Source organism: Ambystoma mexicanum, chromosome 10 (genome assembly GCF_040938575.1).
Source record: "Ambystoma mexicanum isolate Mex_15411 chromosome 10, UKY_AmexF1_1, whole genome shotgun sequence".
NCBI classification, from domain to species: Eukaryota; Metazoa; Chordata; class Amphibia; order Caudata; family Ambystomatidae; genus Ambystoma; species Ambystoma mexicanum.
In genome coordinates, this window is record NC_090932.1 from 1171418235 (window position 1) to 1171445417 (window position 27183).

The 27183-nt window shown below is 48.8% G+C and overlaps 1 protein-coding gene across 3 annotated transcripts in view; it reads right to left on the reverse strand.

Moving 5' to 3' along the window:
- LOC138492131 (uro-adherence factor A-like) overlaps positions 1-27183 on the reverse strand; it is a 1977591-nt gene that overhangs the window by 1560548 nt on the left and 389860 nt on the right. For all 3 annotated transcript variants that reach the window (XM_069619116.1, XM_069619117.1, XM_069619115.1), the window contains exon 4: positions 16539-16625. In XM_069619116.1, coding sequence (XP_069475217.1) covers positions 16539-16625 — 87 coding nt within the window. The remainder of the gene's footprint in view (positions 1-16538; positions 16626-27183) is intronic.

The following is a 27183-nucleotide window of genomic DNA, read 5'->3' on the forward strand; positions in this document are numbered from 1 at the left end:
TTGCTTCGGGGACCGGTGAGTAGTTTAGCTAGGATCTGGTCGCCCTCCTGCAGTATCCCATTGCTTTTCCCTGCTGTGTAAAAACAGCACCCTTTTGCCGTACTCGCGCTCTGCTTCTGCTCGCTGTGGAGGCTGCGCTTGAGTTTCGGAACCTGTTCTCCTTCTGCTGTGCACTAACCCGAACTGCCTGACTTCCTCCGAAGAGCTTCCCCTTTTGCCCGTTGGCACCGGCGTGGCAGGTACTTTGAGCACAAGGCTCCACTCTTCGCAGGGCTCGGACTTCCATCTAGTTAGGTGCCTCTAAAGGCGAACTGAGTCAAAAGCGTTGTCGCACTGCCTGTTTTCCTTTCCTTTCAGGTGGACTACATATTTCGTGCTTTAAACGCTTGCGACTGTGTATTTGTATATATATTGTGTTGATTTGGTATGTGTTGGCTTAATACTGTGTTATTGTGATTTTCTCGCTACGGTCGTTGTTTTAAAGGCCTTAAAATAAATGTGTTTATATTTTTGATATAACAACTGTTTGGAGTAGTTTGTAAGCGCTCTTGCTTTGTGTGCTCATTGCGGGCTTTCAGTCACCCTCACCCCTCTTGAGACCTAGTCTTGACCGCCGCGATCGCTACCTTGATTGGTCTGGCTTGTCCAGAGGTTACCCTGTTCCAAGTAATTAGGTTGGCCTTCTGAACTTCTGCGCCACCAGGACAGAGTTCAGAAATCCGTCTTAACAGGGGGGAGAGATACAAACTCCAACTGGGTGTTGACTGGCGTCCGTAGGGAAAATGCACATACAGATGTACGCCAATGTCCTTCAGGGAAGGCCACGATGTACCTGAGAAGAACCCACATGCAATTTGAAGGTGCACGACTATGAGAACAATGCAGGCTGCAAAATATTACACATCCATCCCCATTGCACATCATGCCACGCCACATATTACACAAATCAGCAACATGGCGTCAAGATGGTAATACAGAATCAGCGCATCACAGCATCAATCCAGCAATGTACCCTTGAATGCATGCAAAGGGAACACCCCTAGACATAGCACTGAACCACACACCTATAGCACCACGGAAGTGATGCTTCACAGCATGGCAACATTGCTGTCAGAATGTCAGTACACAAGCAGTGTGCTACAAAATTTGCCTGGGCCAGGGACACCTAAAACCTGGCCACACCCAGGACATGTCAGAATTACTGTTGTAGGCATTATTGTGCCATTTCTACTTGCAGGGTCTGCCACACACTTGCACGTTGCTGTCACACAGACCATCTGCATGTATGCTCTCATTTTAGCACTTGCATCACAATGCTATGTCAATTTGTGTGATGTGAACAGGCCGCCCTTGAGGTGAACAGTAACAGGACCCCATTCATCCCCCCATACAGGTGATGCAGCCTATCCCCTGAAAACCTGGCTCCTCACACCTGTACGGAGACCACAACACAGGCACGAGGAGGTAATCAATCGTGCACATACCTGTACCCGCATCGTGACCGAGCAGGCCTTTGGACTTTTGAAGTCACGTTGAATGTGCATTACCAGGTCTGGTGCTGCTCTCCTGTATGGACATGAGAAGGCGGCCAAGATCACCATGGCATGTGTCATGCTGCACAATATGTGTGACAGACGGAATGGCCCACTGCCCCCTGACGTTGGAATAGAAGCACATGATGAGGATGATGATGTTGATGAGGACGGAGGTGAAGGGGATGCAGGTGTTGCAAGAGGGGATGGCCAGGAGGCACGTGCTGTGAGACAGCATCTGATCAGCCAATCAATCTGCGGAACATGTTGTCGTACTGTCACATGGATATGGGGAGGAATGCACTGGTGTATGTCTCAGAGCACGCAATGGACCCTGTCGCCAATGAAGTACACACACACACAATGAAGATGTCCAAGGCTGTGTTTTCATTAGAAACCAGTGTATTGACTAACATAAAGGTGAAGAAGTGCAAGCCCCACAACATCCCACCACCCTGAACACCCCCCCCAACAGACCCATAACACCCTTCCCACCCCCCCAACAGACCCATAACACCCTTCCCACCCCCCCCCCCCAACAGACCCATAACACCCTTCCCACCACCCCCCACAACAGTCCCTCATGTCTCTGCCATTTTTGCCATGGCCAATGCACACCGAGGTATCCCCATCAACCCCCTAATTTCAATTGTCCTTGGAAGGATCTTGAGGGTTGCCAGACGTGCGCCTGGTGGTTCGCATCGAGCGCCTGAGGGGGCTTGTTTGTGTCGACCCGGAAGACGAGGATGGGGCAGACTGGCCTTGTTGGTGAAAGTGGCGGTCCATTGTGTCTGCCATGCGGACAAGCACCTCCCTAAGCCTTGCAATTTCATTGCATATCCTGTCCGTGTTGGCGTCCATGCGCTCAGTGGAGTGCCTCACCGCCTGGACAATGTTCTCACTGAGATTGGCAGCCTCAGCGACATGCTGGCCAACCAGCACGGTCAGCTCCTGTTGGCGCTGCAGGATGGTGGAAATTTGGAGGTCAGTGCCGGGTGACCGTGCACTGGATGCCGTGCCCTCAGATGGCTCCAATGCAACAGGTGATGGTAGCATGGGTGACATGATTGCAGGGTTGGTGTCCTCGAAAGTCCCATCAGAACCAGGGGTCTGGGATGCCACTGCCTTTGGGCTTCCTGGGGGGCTTGGGGTGTGCATCTCCATGTGCTGGAGTAGGGTGTCCTCTGGATCGGACAGGGGGCCAGTGGCGGCTGCCTCACCAGCGGAGCTTGCCGCAGCTGATGGTGAGCCCTGGGTGTGTGGCATTGTTGACAGTGGGTTTGCCTCCGGTGGTGGGGCCACAGTTGGTGGTGCAGCTACTGCTGCCCTGGCAGTGGCACTATGACGTAGGCTGCCACTCTTCAGGTGTGGCCTTCCCCCCCTTCCCCCTGGATGTTGCAGGGGTATCCTCCGGCTCCTGTGCCCTTGGCCTCTTGGATGTAGGTGGTGCCTTTGATGCATCAGCGGCATCCTCCCCATCTGTATGTGAGACTGTCATTGACGAGAAGGGGGATGGCATTGGTTGCGTTTCAATATACTCAATGTAAATTACAGGAATTATGCAGTTGTGGCCATTGGGACTTAGCAGTAGTGGATGCAGGTGATGTGCCAGTTCAGTGCCTCATCCATGCATGGTTGAGTTTGGGACTTGTCTCTGGTGATGTGTGCATGTGTGTTTGTTTGGGTCTGACACTGACATGGTGATGGATGGATGCATGTGTGGATGTGTGTCCATGCATGAGTGGGGTCTGTGCTCACATATGGGGGTGACTGTACATTCACATCGCATCCTGTCATGTGTACACTCACCTCCATCGGAAGTGGTAGCCACGTCAACCTCCATGCTGCCCACTCCCTCGATGCTTTCGGTGGCAATCATGTTGGCGCATGTCTCCTCCCATTCCTTCAGGCGTATTGGGGAGCCATCTCCACCGGCACTGGCAATGCGGTGGTTCTCCGCCAGGATGCCCTTCACCCGCAGCCTGAGGTTGTCCCACCTCTTCCTGCATTCGCGCACAGTGCGCGTGCTGCTGCCCACGGCACTGACTTTGACAGCCACCTCCTCCCAGATGGCTTTCTTCTTCAGCAAGGTAGCGCGGCGCATGTCATTGGCAAAGACTACCTCTGCATGCTCTGCAAGGGTCTGTGTCAACATGACCAGTTCCTCGTTAGTATACTTTTCCTTCCGGTGCCTGTCACAGGTTTTCTTCAAGGCCTTGGGCATGATGCAGGTGTCACGGATGATTCAACATAGCTCCCAACTCCAAAATGGTCCAGGGGGCAGAGGATGGCAATGGATTGTGTTTTTAAAGATGGCCGCCGTGCTCTTTCCCGTTCCGGTGCGATGACGCTATTTCCGGTTCCGCAATTTAACGGTCGATGCTAATAGCGGTCACCACTAATAGCGGTCACCGCTAATAGCATGTAGAGTGAGGGCGGAGGTGCTATCAGCACTTTGGTTGGCCCCGGTAAGGTGCTTTTGCGGCATGGCGGTAGGGTCATTTACCGGCATGGCCCTATGCGCGTGTCTGCTTACTCGTAATGGTACGCTATTGGCGGTCTCCTGTGAGGGCGGATACGCTAATAGCGCCATGCCGGTAAATCCCGTTTTTTACCACCTACCGTGTAATGAGGTCTGGGGTACAGTAGGATGTGTCAGGTGGAGAGAGGGACTATGGGCCTCATTACGAGAATGGAGGTAATGAAAAAAGGAAGGACGGAATGGTAATAGCGGCATCGTTAACGGGTCTGGGGGACTCCGACCCGACAACCCGCCAATACCGGTGAGCAAATACCAGCATGCCGGTAATAGGAGGACATCACAACCAACGCGGACATGCAAATACCGGCATCCCGAAGCCGGTAATCAGGGGCTGGACGATGCCGGCCATACAGGCATCGGGACCACCGGCAAACAGCAATCAGCAATCAAGCCAACTGCTACAGGTGCACACAATCACCACAGGTGGACTCAATGGAGTCTGACCCAGTATAAAAGGAGTACACCCACACAACACACCCCTTCCTACACCAAAATGCTACCACTAGCTGTTGCAATCATGGTGCTGGAGGACATGCCTATATTGCTACAACTACAGCAACAACAGCAACTACAACAACAACAGCAGCAACAACAGGCAGCACAGAGGAGACGCAGGAGGAGAAGGAGGGTGAGACAGGCCCAGCAATTACCACCAGTGCAGGCAGTAGTCCCTCGTAGGCAGCCGCCAATCCCTCGCATCAGACCCAGTCCATTCAATCGAACCCCTGAGCAGATCCACACCCTATATCGGTTGGACCGGGACACCATCACCACCATAGTGGACATGATAGGCAACGACATTGCCAGCCTCAGAGAAATACGCGCTGCCATCTCCCCGCTACTAAAGGTGGTGTCTGTGCTCCACTTCCTGGCCACAGGCACCTACCAGCACACAGTGGGCCAGCTGCATGGCATTTCACAACCACTTTTTTCACGCATGCTGACCCAAGTGCTGGATGCCCTCCTGAAGCACGCTAGCACACACAGATCCCTACCACGGACTGCCCAGGAGATGGCCGACACCAAAGTAGGCTTCCATGCCCTGGCAGGCATGTCCAATTGTGTTGGTGCCCTGGACTATACCCATGTCGAATTGGTTGTCCTCCATGCAGTAGAGGCGGTGTACTGCAATCGCAAGCAATACCACTCCATAACTGTGCAGATGGTATGTGACTCCAGCAAGATCATCACACATTGCTGCGCCCGATTTCCGGGATCAACACATGATGCCATGGTGCTGCGCAACTCCACGCTACCCCGTCACATGCAGCGGCATGCTGGACCTCGTGCCTGGCTGCTTGGTGAATTGCGTAAGTGGGCCATGGCAGTGCATTGGGGTAGGGATGTGTTGCGATGCATACCCCACCTGGGTGGGAATGGGGGGGAATGCATACCCACCTGGGTGGGAATGGACGGTGAGTGGAGAATGCACGCAGAACTAATGACACCAGACCTGAACCCCCCACCCCCAAGAGGACACATCATTGGCACACATTTGACCATTAACGCATATCAATGACCACATGTAAGACGCACAACCTGACCACCATGTGTATGTCAAGCAATGCATGACTAAACAGGATTGCAACTGTGCCAATGTGGCTACTGTGTAGTATACACAGCATAAATGGGAGGCTAAACATTGTCGTACAACCACAGTACATCCCCCTCAGCATGCATAATTTCACCCTGCATCATCTATTGAACGCCATCCAGAGTACCACACCTCATAGAAGTATAGTATGCATTTAGATGACATTTGTGCATACGTACAGGGACATGTGCATGTCCACACCAAATAGCTGCGGCCATGACTGTGATTCCTGAAGGTGGCAGCTCAGAGTGACACACACCTATTTGTATTTGCTTGCAGGTGATGGAGGATATCCCTTGAGGCCGTGGCTACTTACCCCTGAACAGCCATGAAGAGGAGTACAATCGGGTACACACCCGTAACCGTGTTGTGATTGAGCAGACCTTTGGCCTGTTGAAGGCGCGGTTCCGCTGCCTATGCAGGTCTGGTGAGCACTCCTTTGTAGGCCTGAGAAGGTGGCAAAGATCACCATGGCCTGTGTCATGCTGAACAACATGTGCGTCCGGAGAACTGTACCACTGCCACCTGACATTGACATGCATGCACCGGGTGAGGATGATGAGGATGGAGACGGAGGTGAATCAGCACCCCTGCCAGTACGTGATGCACAGAATGGCCATGCAGTACGCCAATCACTGATTCACAAATACTTCTGAACCACAGGGACTTTGACAGACATGTGTCAGTGACACACGGGGTCCATGTGGACGTGCACACAGGGAATGTTGGGATTTGGGCACTGAACGCCATCATACAATAAATGGATACACACCAAATCACCAATAACCAGCCATTATGTTTTTTCTCACAACGGGTGTATTGGATCAAACTGCAAAAATGTGACAACCCCCCAAAACTCCCCAGTGAACTCCCAAACCCCCCTAGTCAACTCCCAAACCCCCCCAGTCAACTCCCAAACCCCCACAATAAACTCCACCAAATGCTCCCATTCACCCCCAACCATGTATCCCACTCCCATTGTCCACCCACACTACTTGCGGGACTTTTTGCTGTCCGGGGGCAGCATTTTGGTGTGCCTTGCACTCCTTCTGGTAGGACGCAGAGGGCTGATAGGGACTGAGGAAGCAGGTGTGGTGGCTGATGAGGAGTCGGTGGCAGGTTCCACAGCTGCTGCAAGGCGTGGCCGCTGCATGTGGAGCAGGATGGATGTAAGTACCTGTGTTATTGCCCCCAGACAGTCCCTCATCAGCACTGCCGACGCATTCACTGCGGCTGTGTTGGCGGTAATAGCGGCAGTGGTCCCCGCTATGGCAGTGGCTATTTCCCGCCTGGTGTCCTCGCCATCTGCTATGTATTGCCGCAAGAGCTCCAACATGGACTCCTGTCGGCCCTCCACCCTCGCCAGACGTGACTCAAGGGTATTGGTGGGAGCAGGAGTGGTGGGTGGTGCACTCACGGGGCCTGCATTTTCAGTGCTGTCCTCCAGGAAGCGGCTCAGGTCTGAATCATGGAGGCAGGGATCAGCACTGCTGTAGGTGGGTGAGGGCTGAATTTGGGGCGGGGGGGTGGACACGGGGCTTGGGTTGGGTGGACCTGTCACTTCCGTGACTCCCTCCTGGTCCACATGCTCCTCCAAGTCATCTTCAGTAGTGGCCATTGCTTGTAGGGACTCCCCTTCCACTGGTGTGGGCTGCTGGGTCTCGAGTGTGTCAGGTACACTGGCAGTAGGTGTTGTCAGCTGTGTCTCGGCTGTGTCACGCACAATGGCTGTAGGTGTGGCCTGCTTGGCTGCCCCTGAGGTGGTGGTGGTGGTAGCCCTTTTCTTTGGACGGGACGTGGATGCCCTCGCGGTGGTGTCTTGGCTGGCATCTTCTCCATCGGTGCCTGGGGGGTAGAAGAGATGCAGCGCATCTAATGGTGTTACATGCCAGAAGCATACTATGGTGCTGTTCATTATTCATTTAATCATGCATTCAGGTCTTACAGGTGTGTCAGACAGGGTAGTCTGTGGGGGCATTTTGGCATTTGCTGCATGGCAAGTGGCATGCCGTTGAATTGGGGTTTGTGTGATGTATTACATGGGCACGGTCCAGGTGTGTTGGCTGTGTGTTGGTTATGGAATTGGCACTCAGCATGCATTTCTGTATGGCAGGGTTTGGCCCGCCATCTAGACTTGGATATGTTCATGGGGGTGTTGGGGCATGCATTGCCTTGCCTAGACTCTCTTCCACATCACTTGTGCTACGTCATGGTTTCCCCTACAGGGGTCTGCAGGGTCACTCACCTCCTTCTGGTGATGATGCCGCACCCGTCTCCATCTCCCCAAATCCCTCGATGGACTCTGGATTTATGAAGGTGCTTGCGGTCTCCTCCCAGGTGGTAGAGTGGGGACCACCGCCTGTGGCCATGGCCTCCCTCCTGTTGCTTGCGATGATGTTACGCACCCTCAGGCGGAGGTCGTCCCACCTCTTCCTGCAATCCTTGACACTATGTGGGGTGGTTCCCACAGCGGACACCTTGCAGGCTACCTCCTGCCAGATGTCCTTCTTCTGCTGCTGCACCTCACGCTTCAGGTTCTGGGATTTGATGACATCAGCGTGTGCATCAAGGGTGTCCGCTAGCATATTTAATTCAGCATTGGAAAAGCAATGTTTCCGCAGCCGGGGGGCGGTCTTCCGGGTTGCCTTAGACATTCTCGAAGTATTGTCACAGAGCTCTCCAGAAAACAACTGGTGGTTTGGGAGCATTGCAATGATTGTGTTTTTAAAGATGGCCGCTGGCCCATTTCCCGTTCCGACGCGATGCCGTTATTTCCGGGTTCGGTATTACGAGCCCGGTATTAGCATGTTGGTATTACCGGGTCGGTATTTAGGGGTTCCTCCTAGTCAGTGGCGGTATTGGCGGGTCCCGTGATGATGCTATTGGGGGGTTGGAGGGCCTTTAGCGGCAGGCATGCCGGTATGGCCATTACCGGCATGGGGGTTCGCGCGTGCTCGCGCACTCGTAATCACCCGGTATTAGCGGCGTCATACGAGCACGGACCCGCTCGTTCCTCCATGACCCGTTTTCACTGCGCTACTCGTAATGAGGCCCTATGTCTGGATTGAATGTGGAGATTTTCATGTGTGATGGTTGTTGGAAGGTAGGGATATACCTGGGAGGAGAAGGTGGGGCAATGTCAGAAGAGGAGGTGGGGATGAGTGGCATACCTTAGCACACAATGTTTGAACTAAAGGCCTCATTAGGAGTAGCGGGAAAAAGTGGTGGTAACAAATTTACCATCACTTTCACATTTACACCATATTTTGACTCATATTGAAATTTGGAGGAAACACCACCAGCAGGTGAATGGATGTGTGTCCTCCAGAATAATTGATGAAATATGGCAAAGTAACAGCTGGCAGCAATTCCTCCAAACTACAGAGGGATGCTTGGGGAACTTGAAGGAATTCTCTGCCTCCCTACCACTCATAATTCTGCTGAGTTACCGGGAAAACTAATAGCAGTCATGGTCAACAAGGTTATTTAGCCAAACAAGCAATGAAGTTCTATGTCTGCTAATCCAGCATAAAATCATTATGACAAATCCAATCATCTGAATTGCTTTTTTGAGAAAATCTCTTTTGGTCAATATTGCTAATCCCCTAACAAGTGATCATTAGAGAAATTCCGTACCCACTCAACTGCTAACCTCTCCTGCATAGCTGATAAACCTGAGGTTAATTTGGATACTCCAGTTCTGTTATTGCTGATCTCTTGCCTTCTGGTCAGTATCACAAATTCTGCTTGAATGCCCTTTTTAGGAAAGATTTTATTTTTGCTGCTCTCCTCCCATAGACTTTGATGGGGCACCCTTTCTTACACTTTCTGTTTTACTTCCCTTGCTTTGTGCTCATTTTTATGGGGAACTGATCACTGGGCCAGATTTTCAAAAGACGATACGCTAAAAGTACATTTAAAAGCATATCTTGAATTCACAAATGGGATCCACTTTTTAATGCCCTGAAATGAGGGTTACCCCCATGTGCTTTTTAAAATAGGCACATGGTGAGGTGCAAATCATGACGGTAATTTCTGAACCTGTAATGATTTCTTTCGGAAGTGTGACAGCCATGGTTTAACACAGGGCTGTCACACTAGCATTTCCATCCCCCATACAGGGATGGGAACACTTTTTGCCCACACATTTCACTTGGACAGGCCCTTTAGCAGCCGCTCTCGGTGAAATGTGCTCAAAGCAACACTGTGGTTGCTGGAAGCCGCTCATACCCTGACACTAACGTATGCAAGGGGGCTGGACAATGTATCTTTGGGCTCTTGTCCAGCCCCTCCTTAAATGCTCATGTCACCCTGGAGGATAAGGTCGCCTGAGCATTAAAAAAAGTAGCCCAAATGAAACAAGCGCACTCTCTGCCTTCCTTTCATCTATGCTACTTTATGAGACCTGGACCTATGTCTCCCTGAGTGTATTTCTTGTATTTTAAAAAATGCACACATCACCTTACAGTGAAGTGTGGTTAGGATACTCCTAATATATTTTTCTTTTGTAACGTTGTGGTCAAAAAAAGCAATGTGTCCACGATGGGCTGGTGGAAGCGGATATGTTTCTACCGTGATTTCAATGTTTTACTAATGCACTTTTGCATTTTACTGCATAAGGCCATTAAGAGTGCCATGAGATTTTCACCTGTCCTTTGGACATGTTGTTCTTTGGCTTTCTTCCTGCCCTCCCGGGTATGGAATTGCCATATATGGCAAGCCCTTTCCTGGGGAAAGCTTCTTCTTTTCCGGGCAAAGTGGTGGTCTATGTGAGTGACCAGAGGTGGCGCCTGGGACTGTCTGTCCCCTGTCCACGTCCAAACCCCTGCCAGTTTGAATGGGGAAGATCCTTAGCATTGGTGTACCTGGTAGCGACTCCAGTTCAAAGCCTGGATTAAAGGAGGACTCCTGCAGACATTCAACAGATCATTGTTGGAGCCGAGAACCCTATAAAGAAGTGTGGGCCACTGAAGACCCGTGGACACTCTTTGCAGCAGACCAGCATCGCCTCCAGCCAAGTGTTGGTGTAGTCCTGATCCTCTGTCCTGATTTCAATATGGCCCTCGTTGGTGCCTCGACCCCTTGACTGGTGGGAACAACCAATCTCGACGCCTGCTCAAGGATCTGTGGTGTGTTCCTCGGAAGTGTTCTTGGATTACCTGGTGGTCTTACCAGCTCTCTCCAGGGCTACATCCCTGCATATGTTGCTGTTCCGAGTGCATCCTTCGAACTTGGAGGATCTTCAACCTTTTCTACAAGATGTCTGCTCCTGCATCTTCAGCCTTCTATTCCCAATGGAAGCTGTGCAGGGCCTGGTCCTTTCTTCGTCAACCGAAGATCGCCTGTCACAGGCCTGACCGTGGTGACTTCTGTGGCAACACGTCTTCTTTGCTTCCTGGAGGTCTCCCGAGATCGCCTGCTCAGCAGAAGTAGTTTACTTTTTATGACAAGGTTTACCAGCTGGCCAATCTCGGGAACCGTAATACGGGTACTGCAACCGACCAAAACTAAACCCTGTGTCAGAAAACAACCTCTGTACCCGCTACCCCTGGGCTTCCCTCGACCACACAAAGCAAAGAAGTATGTGCCCCCAACAGATTCTGTAACCCTTGAAGTGGTCTTTGGGAAAATCATAGTAAGGGGGAAAGTTAACATACCTGTTTAATTTCCCCCCATCCTTCATGGGTGTATCTTGGCCTTATCTCTCTCTTGAATGACTCAGATAGATGTTGATCTAGTCTAACATCCCCTCCTAAGCTTTCTTTAGTGTGATGGGACCGAGAGATACTTACCTGAACTTTTCCTAACTTTTGGAACTGTGAATCGTAGCTACTGGCATTGTTAAATCCAATAGTAAACCTAACTGAGTTCTTTTGGAACTGGTGACTCAAAGGCAGTAGACCTGATTCCATCTCAAGGCTGGGCTTACTAAATGTTTGAGATCTATTCTAGGATTGCTCTTCAGTCTTTTTACTGTGTCTTTCTGAATGTGATGACTCACCTGTACTACACTGGTTTTTAGTTTGGCTATTAGGTGGCTCTGAAAGCACTACCTTTAAGCCAAAACTATTGTCATTAAAGTAAGATCTTTAACATAAGAGCTTGAACTAGGGGCTTTGAATGAGGGTCTCTGGTGCTTTTCAATGCAGATTACATATGAGGATGGATTTGTGTTGTTTGGCTTTGTGTCCCACCCTTTTAACGCCCATCTCTAAGTCAAATCTATATGATTTTACTCCCACCCATCTTTCCTCAAACCACACCTTTTTTTGCACTCTTTACCTGTGCTGAATTTGTCAGCCATTTTTTACTTCCAAAATGGCGGCTGTCATGTGTTAATGTAATTAAAAAGTAATTAGACTTGATTGATGCTTTTAAAAATATTTACTGCAGCTTTGAAGTTATGTTACATATTTTTAATCAATTGCTTGTCTATTTTCTCATTGACTTTACCACATACCGCCATTGAAAGTGCTGCTGATGGCTCTGCTAAATTGTTTCTTAACGGTCCTCAGGGTAAAATGTTAGGGGTCTCCTTGGAACCCACAAAGTTGAATGTATATATGTAATTTGCAGTAGTTGTGTGATAATACGTACCCATATGTTTCATTGCTTAGTGTGTATTTTTAAGGCCTAATAAATCAAAGTACATACTTCTGTCTTACTGGAATTAATGGGTGCTATATGTGTGTCTTATTGTAGCCCTATACCACTCTCACACCCCGTCTTGCTGCTCTGCTGCCTACCTTAATTGGCTTTGGCTAGAACTCAGTGCATTTTCTGTTCACATAAATAGGTAGACCTCCCAAAATCCACCCCAGGGTTGATTTTGGAAATCTATCTTAGCAGCTCTCTGTCTTAACCATTTGAAAGCCATTATAACTAATAATAATAATACATACATTTCAGTTCAGGAAAGAACTGTACCATAAAAGCAATGAGAGTTTATAGCTCATGGGATGCATAATGCAGTTCAGGGGAGTGGTGTATTGTGAGAGCTCTCTGGATGCCTACTTCATGTCACTATTTCTCTGGGGTCCGGGCCTCAGGGTTTACTCTGGCATTTGCTGGTGTGATTTGTGCACGAACGCACACTGTTTGAAAAAAGACTCCTTTTGAACCTCATTTCCTTTTATTGACCCTGTGCGCTATGACCACCGTCTCTGACTGGGCGCTTTTATAATTTTTTCGTTCTGCAACCTGCATACTGCTTTTATATATTTAATACATTTTACTTCTCCTGTTATTTGCTTCAACTTTGTTACTTTCCTTGTACTGACTGCAGCGTCCTCGCTGAAGTCAGCGTGAGGCTGCCTGGCCTCTTCACTCGCACGGGGCATGCTCCCGTGGTAAGTCTTTCTTTCTTTGTTACCTGCACTCATTGGGCGGTGGCTGGCTCCTCTCTCTCTCGCCTGGACAGCGGATTGGCTCCTACTAACATCATGTGCATATCATATGTAGTCACGCACCGCGCCAGGAGCGCAGGGGACGGGCGCAGCGGGAGCGCCTCAGCTTGGCCGTAGTTCGGCTAAAAAAGGGAGGCCCATCTGTGCCCATCCACGCTTCAAATAGGCTGTGGACAATCCCTCCGGGCAGTCCTAGTAAGTTGCACTCACGTAGCTCACTTATTAGGATGGCTCCATTGAACATTGCGTTTCCCCCTGGCTGGCAACAAGGCACTGCGGATGTACATCCTGTGTCTGCTGATGAAAGCACCCAACTAATTTCTAAAATGTCTGCTCTTTAACGCGCAATCGCTTCCTGCGCATGCTCTCGATTGCTATTCTCTTTTGAAGGATCACCTCGGTGATTTGGCATTTGCAACTGAAACATGGCTTAAATCCTCATCGGTTTCAGCCCTGGCCCACACCTTGCCTGCTGAATATCCGATTCTTCATCTGAACAGGGCGCCACCTAAGGCTGGCGACAGAATTGTCTTGATATATCACACTAATTGGGTGTGCTCTGTGGTGCCTCTTCAGCACAATGTTGCGATGGAGGACTCGCTGGTTCGGGTTGTGGTCTCAGCCACTCAGACTCTTCACATTTTACTAATTTACCGCCCCCAGGTGCTGATCCATTATTTGCTGTAGTTCTATCCGAACTGGTGGCTGATCGCAGACTACGGTTTGAGATGCTGGTGGTCCTGGGAGATTAATATTTTCATCCTAATAATACAAGAGATACGCAGGCAGCCTGCCTCATCTCAACTTGTTCGGAGTTGTGCCCAGTTAGTAGATGGTTCTACTCACCACTCAGTAAACACTCTGGACCCAATTTTCTTCCCCCGCTGTTCGTTTCTTCATTTACAGCATTTCTGGTGTAATGGTCCGATCACTTTATTATTTCTTTTTCAGCTGAATGTTTTTCAGCTGAATTCTCTTCAGCGCTGCCCCTGGTGCCGCTCACCAACCCCCTAATAGGCAGTGGAGAAAGGTGAAGCACCTTGATATTATTCAAGCCATCACTCAGTGGCAGCCAGGCGGGGCTGCATGCAATTCCCAGGCTCTTGCTCTGGCTATGTCTTCTGCAGCGGATGCACTGGCCCCCCTTACAAATCTCGTGCCTGGCCTTCTGAGCCATGGTTCTTGGCCAATTTGGCTAAGTTGCAGCTTGCCCATAGGCAGGCCAAACGCAAATGGCGCATCTCCTATTGTGCCCCTTCTCGCCTTGCTCTTCGGCAGGCAACAGCGTCTTACCAGCTGGCCATCACAAAGGCAAAATGTGTATTTCTTTTTTTTCTCCCGTGCGCAAGCCTCTGTAAACTCCTCAAAGGAGCTTTTTAAGGTTGTTTGCTCTCTCTCCTTCCCTTCTACTGCAGTGGTGGCCTCTTCCCAAAGGCTGTGTGACTCTTTGTCTACTTTCTTTGAGGAGAAAATCTCGGCCATCCGCCAGAAGATTGTAGTCACATCAGGTCCAGCCCCACCTTCCAGTAGTGTTGGTGTGCCCGAGGGCGTGTATAGCTGGTCTTTTTCCCCGTTTTTCTAAGGCCAATGTGGTCTCAGCGGATCTTGCTTTAAAATCAATCTCCCCGATTGATCATATCCCGCTTAATATCCTGAAGGACATCTCCCCCAGAATTTCACATCTTCTTACGGCAGCGGTAAATGCCTCCTTTGCGTCAGCTTATGTTCCCTCCCCTCTTAAGCATGCTTTGATATTTCCTTTACTAAAGAAACCTAATCTTGACCCGGCTGTTCCTTCCAATTTCTCTCCTTACTTTCCCTATGAAGTTTTTGGAAGCCCTGGTGACTCCACTTTTCTGTGCCTTTTTGGAGAACTCCAGGTGTCTAGACCCTTTTCAATCGGGATTCCAGCCTGGCCGGGGAACAGAGTCCATTCTTGTGGCAGTGGCCGATGATCTGGCCCAAGTCGTGGATCAAGGCAGCACGGCAGCTCTGATCCTGTTGGATCTCTCAGCCACATTCGACGCCGCGGACCACGCTATCCTGCTGGGGAGATTGTCATTGGCTGGCTTCTCAGGCCAAGTCCTAGGTTGGTTTGCCTCTTTTCTCTCAGGGCAGAGCCAGTCCCTCGACATTCTTCCTTTTACCTTGGCTGCAAAGTTTCTTTCATGCAGTGTTCCCCAGGGTTCGGCTCTGTCTCCTCTTCTTTTTAATTTGTACATTCAGCCTCTTGTTCTTTTGAATCATTCTTTTGGCTTCCGTTGTTTCTCCTATGCCGACGACACACAGATCTTGGTGTGGCTGGATTTATGTCTCCCGTCCTCCCCTGAACGCTGCCTGTCCTGCCTTCTGGCAATTCATCTCTGGATGGGTAGGAACTGGCTGTGCCTGAACCGTGAGAAAACAGAGGTGCTGGTGGTTGGTTCCCCCTCGGCCACTTCAGGGTGGTCTTTGGCCTCCTGAGATGGTTCCAGTGCCTGTGCCTTTGACAGTTGTTAAGAAATGAGGGGTAAAAGGTTCTAACTCTCTCACTGTGCAATCTCAGATTAGTGCAGTATGCCAGTCAGTTCATTTTAAACTACGGATACAGCAGAAGGTTCTTCCTTACCTTCCTGCTCACCTTTGCGCTCTTGTGCTGTCCTCTTTAGTATCAGGTTCCCTTGACAACCGCAATGCTCTGTATATGGCTCAGCCAGGATACCTGCTCCAGAAGCTACAGGTGCTGCAAAACTCTGCGGCCAGTTTGGCAGCTGGGGCACCCATATTCTGTAACATCACTCCATTTCTGGTTAAACTTCACCGGCTTACAGTGGCCAACTACATTAAGTTCAAGGCCCTCTGTCTGGGTCACGGGGCTTTAGAGGGCCAGAATATCTGCTGGCTAAATTTTTTCCTTATATTCCTGCACAGTGTCTTTGCTCTGCTTCTTCTCTCAAGGTTTTGGTTCCTCGGTTTAAGCCAGCTCGGGTGGCGGGGGGGGACGCTCCTTTTCTGTCACAGCAGCTCTGAAAGCCTCCCCACCCGTCTTTGAGGGCTACTGTTGACCATCTCCCCTTTCGGCGTGAACTGAAGGCCCTTCATTTCTAAATCGGATTCTCCTCTTTTGCCCTACTTTTCTACACACTCTTCGGCCTGAAAAGGGCCATGATGCCCTTGCTGGTGAAGGTGCGCTTTATCCATTCTTTTTACATTACATCATATTACATTGCTCTGTGAGGAAATTAATATTATTCTTGCTTGTTCAGTGACCCATTATTTGTTTAAAAGTGAGACACATTTCACAGTGATCCATGGTCTGTAGAAAACAACTTTTTGGTGGTCGATTTTGTATGGCTGTGGACGTGACGCCAAAATTAATTTTGTCCTCTGTCACCTTAAATTGCTGGGGCAACAATAATTTAGGGATCATAGTACATAATGACTACATGTTTTGTATCATACTGAGATGGATAGTAGGTACATACTTTCTCATCTGGGTGTCCATCACATGGATCCTTCTTCACATTTTCCCCTGCGTCCTGACACGATGAGGTGATAACACTATCACTCTGCTGCAAAAAATGTATATAAACAGTGCATTTAGCTCTACAATTTCATATCAAAAAGATGCCACTCATTAAAAGTATAGTCTGCACAGTTCGACATATCTAACAATTCTAAACCGATGATACAAACAGGATACACTGGAACAGGTGAATTCAGAACCCAGCCACATACATGTGTTGGTCACACCAGAGATAAAATGTATGGCCTCCCAGCTGGTCATAGTCACCTACAAAAATGCTGCACCCTCTGGCATCTTCACCCTTCTCACATTTTGATGAGCGCTATGCTTGGGAGATGCTGTGTTAGTTTAGTGTCTCCCTCCAGTGCACCTGTGAGAAATCCATCAGCCCACCATTATCAACCGCAACCATACGATTGTAAGTAGGGCTTTTGATTTTTCTTGGCGATAGTAGCTGTCCTACTGAACTTAGGAGAGGTTCTGATTAATTCAACATGGTTGTGCAGGGTCAATTTGCCTGTGATAATACTTTTACACATCTCACAATAACGTCTGTGCAACAGTTGCTATTCATATCATTTTGTCTGAGTGTCACAGGTTGTACTTGTTTTGTGTGTGCCATTGTTACCCTGAAGAATAAAATATCTGTGTCATTCAGTGTCACCCACCCATTCTTAAACGCAACCCTTTCTTTCAAACTACTGTGCATCTCATTTAAATGCGTTTTCTTTCCATGAAGTGCTAGCAGGGGTCTGAAAACTGCGGAACTCGAGATGTTTTGGACTGTGACACCTAATATATGTCCCCACTGACTATTCTTTCTAGGGCTGATGAGACTGGTTTTAAACATCTGTTGAGACAAAGGTACGTGGTATGGGGTTGCCCAAATTGGGATGCTGCTGTGTACAGATTTGTCTCGAAACTTGATGGGAACCACACTCAGCTTGTGTTCGAAAATCTCATTAAAAGGCTAAGAAACCAGCAATAATCATCTTCAACATAAAAGGTCTGAACCTCAAGCCCAACCGAGGACTCTCAGAACAGCAGCAGGACTTCCCTGATATGTCCAATACAGTAAACAAATACTTTCCACCCAGAAAAATCCCACTGGGCAGCCTTTACAGTTAAGTTCTCACTCCAGGGACAGTGCCGTGGTGTGGGTGGGACGCTCCGGGATAGAAATCTACCATCTTAGCGATTTTGGAATCTCCAACTCTGTTCGTGGCACAACACTGGGGCAACAGTTTGCGGAAGGCTTTCAAGGGCAGAGTGAGAACAGTGCCTCTCCTACTGTGATTATCTTTGAAGCTGGATGCTGTCACAGGGTCCACCTGAGATCATGAAGAATGCCAACACAGGGTGTCAATGATTGCTATGTTTCATTAAGGGTTCTGTTACAAGGTTCAGCAACTCAAAATAAAACTGTGACTTCCCACGCAAAATAAATGCCAGAAAGGTTTTCCCCTGAATGGGTTGGGGGCCCTTCCTCCTAAGGGACCTCCCCTTGCTCAATGTCTCTTCGGCGGAAAGCAAATAACTAGACCCTCCTGCCAACAGAATCAAATTCCCAGTTCAAACAGTTCAAGAGGGGTTGCCAACCCCCTCCCTGATGTTGCTGGGTTTAGGGAGACCCTAACCCTTCTTACTCTGATCTAGATGCAGACTTCGGATGTTCTGTACCCACAACTTACACTAGTGTATTCTTGTGAGCAGATGGATTAGTGATATGGTATGATAGGTTATTTATAACACGCTTAATACCCAGAGGTTTCTAAGCGTGGACCCGGGAATCAAACCTGTATTGCTCAGTGTCGTCTTGCTTCCAAGGCGAGCACTTTGCCCCTGAGCTATCCTTCAGAGACAGTGGATGTTGCCGGCAAGGTGCGCTATAGAGGGTCCCTCAGGGTCTGCCTGGACATCCTTGCATTCTTTCTTTACCCACCTCTCTAAACTCACAGAAAACTAATTGACCCAAACTCAAACCTCCTCCTACTATCTGGTCCTTACTAGCGCCAACTGTGCCCGCTGAAAACTGCCTGCTCTCATCAGCCAAGTATTGGCTCTCACTATGCCCCCTCGCACCTTTCCTTGCTGTCTGATGTTTCTGTCTCAGCGGTCATTTCCCCTCCTTATGTTATTTTCCCAGACTCCTAAAAACCATCTTTGATATTGCTAGTATCTCCTCGTGGATTACTCCTTTCAGTCTCTTCAATTTCTGCCCTCCCATGATGTTATCTCTTTTATATCACTATCAGTCTCTGATGCTTTAACCAACTCATCCTGCACCCGGGCTCCTACAACCTCCTCTTGCTTTCCTTTATCTGACTTGATGTTATCTTTTTTTTTTTTTTTTATTTTTATTTTTTTTATTTTTGTTTTAATCAAACAAATGATTTTTACAAATACTTCTCCGTTTGTCGATGTGTCGTAGTTTTATGGGTTCACTGGGAATTTCAGCCAACTCGTGGCCCTTTGAGTTTGACGTCTTATGTTGAGTTAGTTTCTATTTTGTTCAGAGCGAACTGCAGTATTTTAGTAGTCGCGATTTGCCAGGTTGATCTGTCTCCACTAATCATCCTTGACCACCAACATGGTTCGGACTCCAGCGTTAGGTCAGATGTGAAATGTTGCATGTAACTGGACCTGACTTTGCCAGTTTCTGTGCAGTTAAGGAGAAGATGCCTTACTGTTTCTTTTTCGTTTGGTATTTTGCAAAGTCTGCAGTCATTTGTAGCTGTTAAGCCTCTAATAAAATTGATCTCGTTCGTTGGAAGCAGGTTTAGCCTGGCTCGCAGAAGATAGTTTCTTGCTTGCTTGTTCGGAAATTTTTTTACGTAACCCTGGAGGTCGTTCAATTTTTTTATGTTTGGAGGCAGATGGAGCGTTAGTTTGTTTTCTGAGGCTTTATCCAGTGTCCGAATCCAATCAAGATCTTTCAATTTTCTTAGGATCCTCGATGGGTTAGACCGCAGTTCCTCTTCATTACTCTCGATTGATTCCAGTAGTGTCTGCATCCTTTTTTCCCAGCGCTGGAGCGGTTTGTTGGTGCCCCGGTCCAGCTCCCTCTTTATTAACTTAAACAAGAAGGGGCTCGTTGGCATCAGACATTTTCTGTATAGTCTTAGAGAGCTACATTCCACTGACCCTAACAGGGACAGTAAGCTCAGTTCCCTACGAATCGAGGCAACAGGCGTAGAGGGGGGCAGTCCCAGGACGGTTCTCCAGTAGTAGGCTTCGAGTTTGTGCCAGATAGTAATCGGAAGCTGTAACATAGCCTCCACTCCGTATGTAATAGAGGGCACAACTTTGGATTTATAGAAGTTCAAAGCTGGAATCATCGAGAATCGTCCAAATTTTCTATCGATTGCTTTGCCTTTTGTTGCTAGTTTTCTCATTTTCGAAAGGAGCGCTTCCTGCATAGCTAGGTCGTTTTTTGTACTATCCAGAATCACACCTAGATATTTAAAGCTCTGAATTTTTTCAATCGGGCACGAGTTGTAGTACCATTTATTGTTGTCAAATTTCTTCACTGTTCTTTCAAAAACAAGGATTTTTGTCTTTTCCTTGTTTACCTCTAAGTTATTTGTTGTCACGTAGGAATCAAGATTATCCAGCTGACGTTGCAAGCCCACTGGAGTCTGATCTATCAAGATTAAATCATCCGCATAAAGGAGTCTGCTTATTTTTTGCGCCCCCAGTTTTGGTGGGAAGGATCTTACCATAGGTTCGGTTAGCTGAAAATCTCCAATGTAAGCCAGAAAGATTGCAGGTGCCAGGGGGCATCCTTGTTTAACTCCTCTGTTTGTCGCGATAGCTGTAGTGAGAGATCCTTTACAGTTTAAGCGAATTCTAACCTGTGTGTTCGTATGGAGGGCTTTGATGGGATCCAAGATTTCTTTTGGGCATGCCCAAGCTTCAAGTTTTTCCCATAAGAGTAGTCTATCGACCCTGTCGAAAGCTTGAGTAAAGTCAATGAACGCCAAGTATAGCCTGGAACCTCCTTCCATCATTCTACTTTTGAGAAGGCTCAGTGACAAGATGTTAACGGTTGCTCCCATGTTCTTCTTGAATCCAGATTGGAAATGGTCGTTGCATGGGGCTTCGTTGGCCCAGGTTTGGAAACGTTTCAGAAGCAGGGAGCCATAGACCTTTCCAATAGGGTCTAATAGGGCTATTGGCCGATAGTTTGCAGGATTATTTGGATCTCCTTTTTTGTAGATGGGGACTATGATGGCCGACGTCCATGAAGCGGGAATCGTTCTAGAATCCGCGCATCTTGCAAAGACTTCGCTGAGGAATGTTGTCCAGGCCGCCGGGTGAGCTTTCAGGTCAATGTTGGTGATGCCCTCTGGTCCCGGAGCTCTTGAATTTTTTAGCGACATTATTAATTTGCAAATTTCATCTTTGTCATCCATTCTGGCCCACCTATACACATTTTCTGTGGAAGTGGTAGATTGTCTGTCCGATAGTGATTTAAAGGTTTTTTCTATATGGATTCTCCACGCACTTTCTCCTATTGTGTTTTGGATCTTTCTAGAAGGCATCGATGTTGTAGCGTTTAACAGGGACCAGAATTCTTTGGAGTTCTTTGAACATATAGATTTGATGATTGCCTCAGCGTCTTGTTGATGCATGTTCAGTCTATGGGTTCGAAGCCATGAGCGGTAAGTGATTTTTGCGGCACGTTTTAGACTTTCGGCTTCGACGGAGTTTTGTTTTGATGCGTTTCTCAGAATTTTCCGATAGATCCTTCGCTTTTCGACTACTTGGGTGTCGTAATTGTGATTTTTTAACTTTGGTGTCAGCTGGGTCTTGGTACTGGGCTTCTCGTATAGTGTAAGTAGAGGACCGTAATCGGTCTTATTGGGGCGTTTCCTAAATTTGAGAGTTTTGTAGTTATCCGTCAGCTCCTTGATGTTTTCTGCTGAAAGACGGAGTCTGTTTCCTTGTCTGTTCGTTTCCAGTTGATAGCCCAAGATCTCCACGGGTTCGGTAGAGGTTTCCCAGGTAACTGATAGCAAATTATGGTCACTGTGTTTCGTTTTAATTACCTCAAAGGTTGAGATCAGATCCAGAAAGGCTCTCGAGGTGAATATGTGATCAATTGTTGAGCTCGTTGCTCCATTTGTCCATGTTGCAGTGCGGTCCAAGTTAGGGAAGACCAGCTCAAGGTTATGCAATTTTCTAGAGTTCATTAAGTTCTGCCATAGCATTCCTCTCTGATCCGCAGGGGTGCAATTTCTTTTAAGTTTTTGCGAGGGAGTAGTTGAATTTAAGTCTCCACAGATTAGTAGATAAGAGATTTGGTAAGTAGCCAAGATATCGTCAATGGCCATTTCCATTTCCTTCATATATGTTCCAGCTTCTATTTTATCCGGGTTCCAATAGGTGTTTACGATTGCCACCGGCGATGAGTGCGTTTCGTTACCAGTGACTGACTTGTGTGTCCATGTTAGGAGTACCGTCAGTAGAGACTGGTTTGCTGTTAGTGTTTTGTCCATCTTTAATCCATGGCCAATGCGGATTGCTGTCAATAGACCAGATGATGGGCGGCCCTTAATGCTCTTTTTCGCTGGGGCTAATGTTATTTCATAGCCGTCAAGTCTCGGTGGTTTGGTGAGCCAGGTTTCTTGTAGGCACAGGATATCAAAATCGCCCAAGTTTACATCTCCTGAAACAGTTAGATGGCTAAAGCCTCTAGTATTCCATGATCCAAGTCTTATATTTGTTACTGTTGGTTGCAGCCGTTCCTCGTCGCCCTCAGAAGGGGGTCTTTGTTGCTATGAGGATTTCTTTTCTGTGAGGGCTTTTGGCAGCCATGCCCAGAACCTCGAAATAGGCGTAGATTTAGGTTTCAACTTTTCATCCCTGGCGCCAAGTTGCCTTTCTTCTCTAATGATTTTCCCCAAACCAGAGGAGAGTGGCTTCGTTTCCACCAATCGTTGTGTGTTTGTGTTGTTTGTTCTTAAACCAGATTTTTCCCCTTTTATCGTGCGGCTCTTTAAAGATGTTGGCTGATCATAGTAGCTATGCCGGGGTCGTATGATCTCAGAGGTCTGTCGTTCCACGCTCTCTGATTTGGACAGTTTTCTGCCTTCTTTCGGGATGGTGAGATCGTATCCAAGCCGGAGCAGCTCTTCAGCTTCGTTAATCAGGAGATTTTTTATGGTTTCTGAGGTGATGTAAAGATAAGTTTGTGCTCTGCCCTTTATATGGCTAGGTTCCACAATCTTCAGGTCGTCAGTTGTTATTGTTCTCAGATTGCGCACATGGTGGAGCAGAGTTAGCACTGATCTCCTGTTCAGAGTTATATCGTCAAAGTTTTCTTTAATTTGCTTCAGCTTTATTTGCCATCGCCATTTTATTTTTAGTTTTTGATCTTTATGATATTTGTCTGTCTGCGAATGGTATCGCTGGTCTGAAGAATAGGGTTTTTTTGAGTGAGAATTGGGTGACGAGTTTCTTGTCTTTTTTTGTTGTTTTGATGAATGACTGGGTGAGTCTGTGCTATTATTTGACCATCGGACTTTCTTTGCTGGGCTTTCCAGCATAGGCGATCGTTGTCTTTTCCCTACGGACTGTTGGACTTTGCGAGGCTTATACTCCGTTCTAGCTCCTACGCTTTCTATCGTCTTTGTTCTTAGAATTTTTTTGCGACGTTCTTCGATTGTCAAGAAAGCTTCGGGACTTTGGGTTCTGTTCTTGGTGGAGGACGTCGCTTTTGGGCTGTCAGGATAAACTTCAAAAGTCACTTTTCGAACTGGTGATAAATCAGGGTCGCCTAAGGACGGTTGTCCGGAGTCTTCTAGGTGCTGAGATAGGTTCATTAGACTTTCGTTTTCCATGAATTCAACCACCGTCTTCGGTGAGTGTGCGACTTGGTCTTGGACTTTGTTTAGGAGCAGCTTGGAACAATGGCTTTCTTGCAATCCCGGTCTTAATGGTTGAGGGTCAGATAGTTTCTTCTTAGTTCCGTTAGTGGGTTCTTGCGTCTTTTTTTCTCCTGAGCAATTTCTCTCTGTTGCTAGTACTTTTGCTGGGTCAGGAGCCTTTTTTGTAAAGATTTTAAATGGCTCGGTCGTAATGGCAGGTTGCGAAGTGTTGTTTTCGTCTATAATAAGAAGAACTTCCGTGCTTCTGCAGTTTTCTGCTGCCGTTACACATTTTTTTGCTGCTAGTGTAGTCCTTGACTTGCAATCTGAAGTTAGGTGGCTTAGAGTTGTCAGATCAATTTGCGTTGATTTTTCGTGAGGTTTATCCTTTACTAGTTTATTTGCCGGACAGCCATCGTTTAACAGAGGTGGTAGGGCTGCTGAAGAACGAGTGGATAAGTTGCTGTTCAGGATTTCTTCCAGCTGTTTTTCCCGGTCTGTTTGGGCCGTTACGTATCCTTCTAGATACGTCAGTTTTGTGAGTATCGTGGCCTGAAGTGACGTATGGTCTTTTAAGGTATCGTTCATGGACTCGTAGAGTTTTATGAAAGGAGCTAGCGCAATTGTGATGGCTGACATGATGGTTGTCATGTCGGGTTTTTTTGTCGGGGTCTCCTTTACTGCGAGTGATCCCTGGGTGGGGGTCTTCCTTGGTGTAAGAACGAAAGAGTTTGTCGTACTCGGCGATTTTTGTTGCAAATTGTTCCAAGAGTTATCGAGTGAAAGGCCTCTATGCAGATGTCGCTGGTGCCTGACGTCCGGTCCTTCTTCTCGGCCTTCACATCTTATGTGCCCAGAGTGGTTAGAGGCTGGCATCGTTATGGATAGGGAGCCAGAAGTGGAAAGGGGCTCAGTAGTCTCTCCTGCAGTTGCGCCAGCCGTCCCCCTATCCAGCAGATTTGATGGGTCCCGTCTCCTGTTGGGTGGTCTGGTCGGTAGGGAACTATTGGATGCTTGTCCAGCTATAAAACTGGGGTCAGGTATTTTGAGGGCAGGTTCTGGAAGTGGTTTCGTTGTCGATGCCAAGGGGGCATCCTCCCCAGTTTGTCTCCCGTCTCTCTCGTGTTTTGAGCTAGTCGTTAGCGTTTTGGTTTTTTTTTGGGGTTCACAAATATGTTCCCTGTTTTGAGCTTTTTCTACCACTACGGGCGATGTTTCACTTTCCTGTTCTTGTGTGGGCGGGACTGTTTTCCCTCTATCCTGCAGTTCCTTCGGGTTTAGGCACACCACCGAAGGGATCTGCTGCTCTTTTGACCCCACGTTAATTGACTCTTTTTGCAGAGCTTCCAGTGCTAGCGAGCTTTGAGAGGTTGATGGGGGATCAAATGCCGCTTGTCGTTCCATCCTCCTATATTTTGACAGGGGTGGGTAATCTTTAATGGCTTCTAATATTTCCAGATCAGTTATTTCAGTGTTGGAGGGAATGCGGCCAATACTGATGCCTTTAAAGAAGCTCATTAAAGTCGGCTGGGAGGGTGGGTTTTCGTTCTCTTTCCCCTTTTTCGTGTTCATATCTTCGGTCTCTCTGCCGGTGCTTTCTTTGGGGGTATAGTTTATCGCTGGGCGTCCCGGCCTTAGGCGGTACTTTTTTCCTCGAAAGATGTTAACTCCGTTCTGTAAAGAGAGGCCAGATGCTCTTGGTCTTTTTTTTGCGTTACGTGCAACCGCCAGGCCAGTTTCGATTGTAGTCAGTGTTTTCGGGAGTCCAGCGTCCACGCCGACTCCTTGGCCAGTCTCTCTCGACTGGCCCGACTCCTTTCCTTTCATAGCTGGGGCCGGGCGTACCTCCAGCGGCTCCATCTGCTCGACTCCCGTGTGGCCGTGGATCTGTGCCTGTACGGCGATCGGGGGGGACGGGTCCTCCCGCCCCTCCCCTACTTCCACTGCATCTCCCTCCAGCGGCCGAGCCCCTTCGTCCCCTGCATCAGTGTCCGATGTTGCAAGCATGGCACTTCCTGAGGTTTCCCGCGGACCAGCTAAACCGGGAACCACACCACCAGGCCACGCCGACTTGGACCCCCCTCCGGGAGTGCCTGGTAAGCGGGGCAATGTGTGGGGGTTTCCCAAGTTCGTGATGATTGATGTTGGCGTCTCCGTTGTTGGGATGCACGAGTTTGTTGTTGTTCTCGAAGGAGATTCGGAGCTCTTCCTTAGCTCGTTTTCGGTCTCGGCCAAGGGCATGGCCGTTGTTGATGGAGGATTTAGGTGAGGTTCAATTGGGAAAAAACCATTTGAGGGTTTAAGCATGTCATGCTTAAGGGGTCTTCCTCGTTTCCCTTTTGGGCTTTTTGCGCCTACAGTTCTTTTGGTGGCTGACGAGTCTTTAGGCAGCGGTTCGTCAGAGTCCCAGTTGGGACGTGTACTGCGCAGCCTGCGCTTTTCCTCAGTTGGGGGGGAGTTGACGGCGAACGCAGCTCCCGCAGCCTCGGCTGCCATGACTGCAGGACTGCCACTCGCCGCCACTCCGCGTCCGCTCCGCGTCCCGCGGGGGTTCTTGTAGGTAGGTTTAGGTGAGGCTCCTCCTCCAACAATGAGAGGCAGGGAGGACAGACTCTGCTTGCACAGTAACCTGCAGGACTGCCACTCGCCGCCACTCCGCGTCCGCTCCGCGTCCGCTCCGCGTCCCGCGGGGGTTCTTGTAGGTAGGTTTAGGTGAGGCTCCTCCTCCAACAATGAGAGGCAGGGAGGACAGACTCTGCTTGCACAGTAACCTGCAGGACTGCCACTCGCCGCCACTCCGCGTCCGCTCCGCGTCCGCTCCGCGTCCCGCGGGGGTTCTTGTAGGTAGGTTTAGGTGAGGCTCCTCCTCCAACAATGAGAGGCAGGGAGGACAGACTCTGCTTGCACAGTAACCTGCAGGACTGCCACTCGCCGCCGCTCCGCGTCCGCTCCGCGTCCGCTCCGCGTCCCGCGGGGGTTCTTGTAGGTAGGTTTAGGTGAGGCTCCTCCTCCAACAATGAGAGGCAGGGAGGACAGACTCTGCTTGCACAGTAACCTGCAGGACTGCCACTCGCCGCCACTCCGCGTCCGCTCCGCGTCCCGCGGGGGTTCTTGTAGGTAGGTTTAGGTGAGGCTCCTCCTCCAACAATGAGAGGCAGGGAGGACAGACTCTGCTTGCACAGTAACCTGCAGGACTGCCACTCGCCGCCACTCCGATGTTATCTTTTCCTACTGCCACTAAGTCTTCACTTGATGTTACCACTTCCTTTTCTACTCCCTTAATTCTTACCAACCCATCCTTCTCTCTTTCCCCCTCTGTTATTAATTCCTTTCTGGTTACCTCCTGTCCACAGCCATCCTCTGGTGTTACCATATCCTCCTGTTCAGTCTCACCAAATAATGTTACCACATTCTCCTTTACCATCTTAAATCCCACCACCTCCTTCTTTTCACTTTCACCATCTGATGTTACCACCTCCTCCCAGACCCTGGTAGCTCTCACCCAACTTTCTGCTCTCCACTGCTGCCACTACTCCACCATCTCTTATCCCCACAGCCTTTGTTTCGTTTACCATTCACCAGTTTCCAGCATTCTCCAAACAGAACCCTCCAGCTCCTAAAATACACATTCTTTGACTGGTGCATGGTGTTTTCATAATGTGTTCTATCCTCCCCCTGCCTATGTCTCTTGTACCTGTGGTTGGTAATTAGGTGAGGAATGTGATTGGCTAT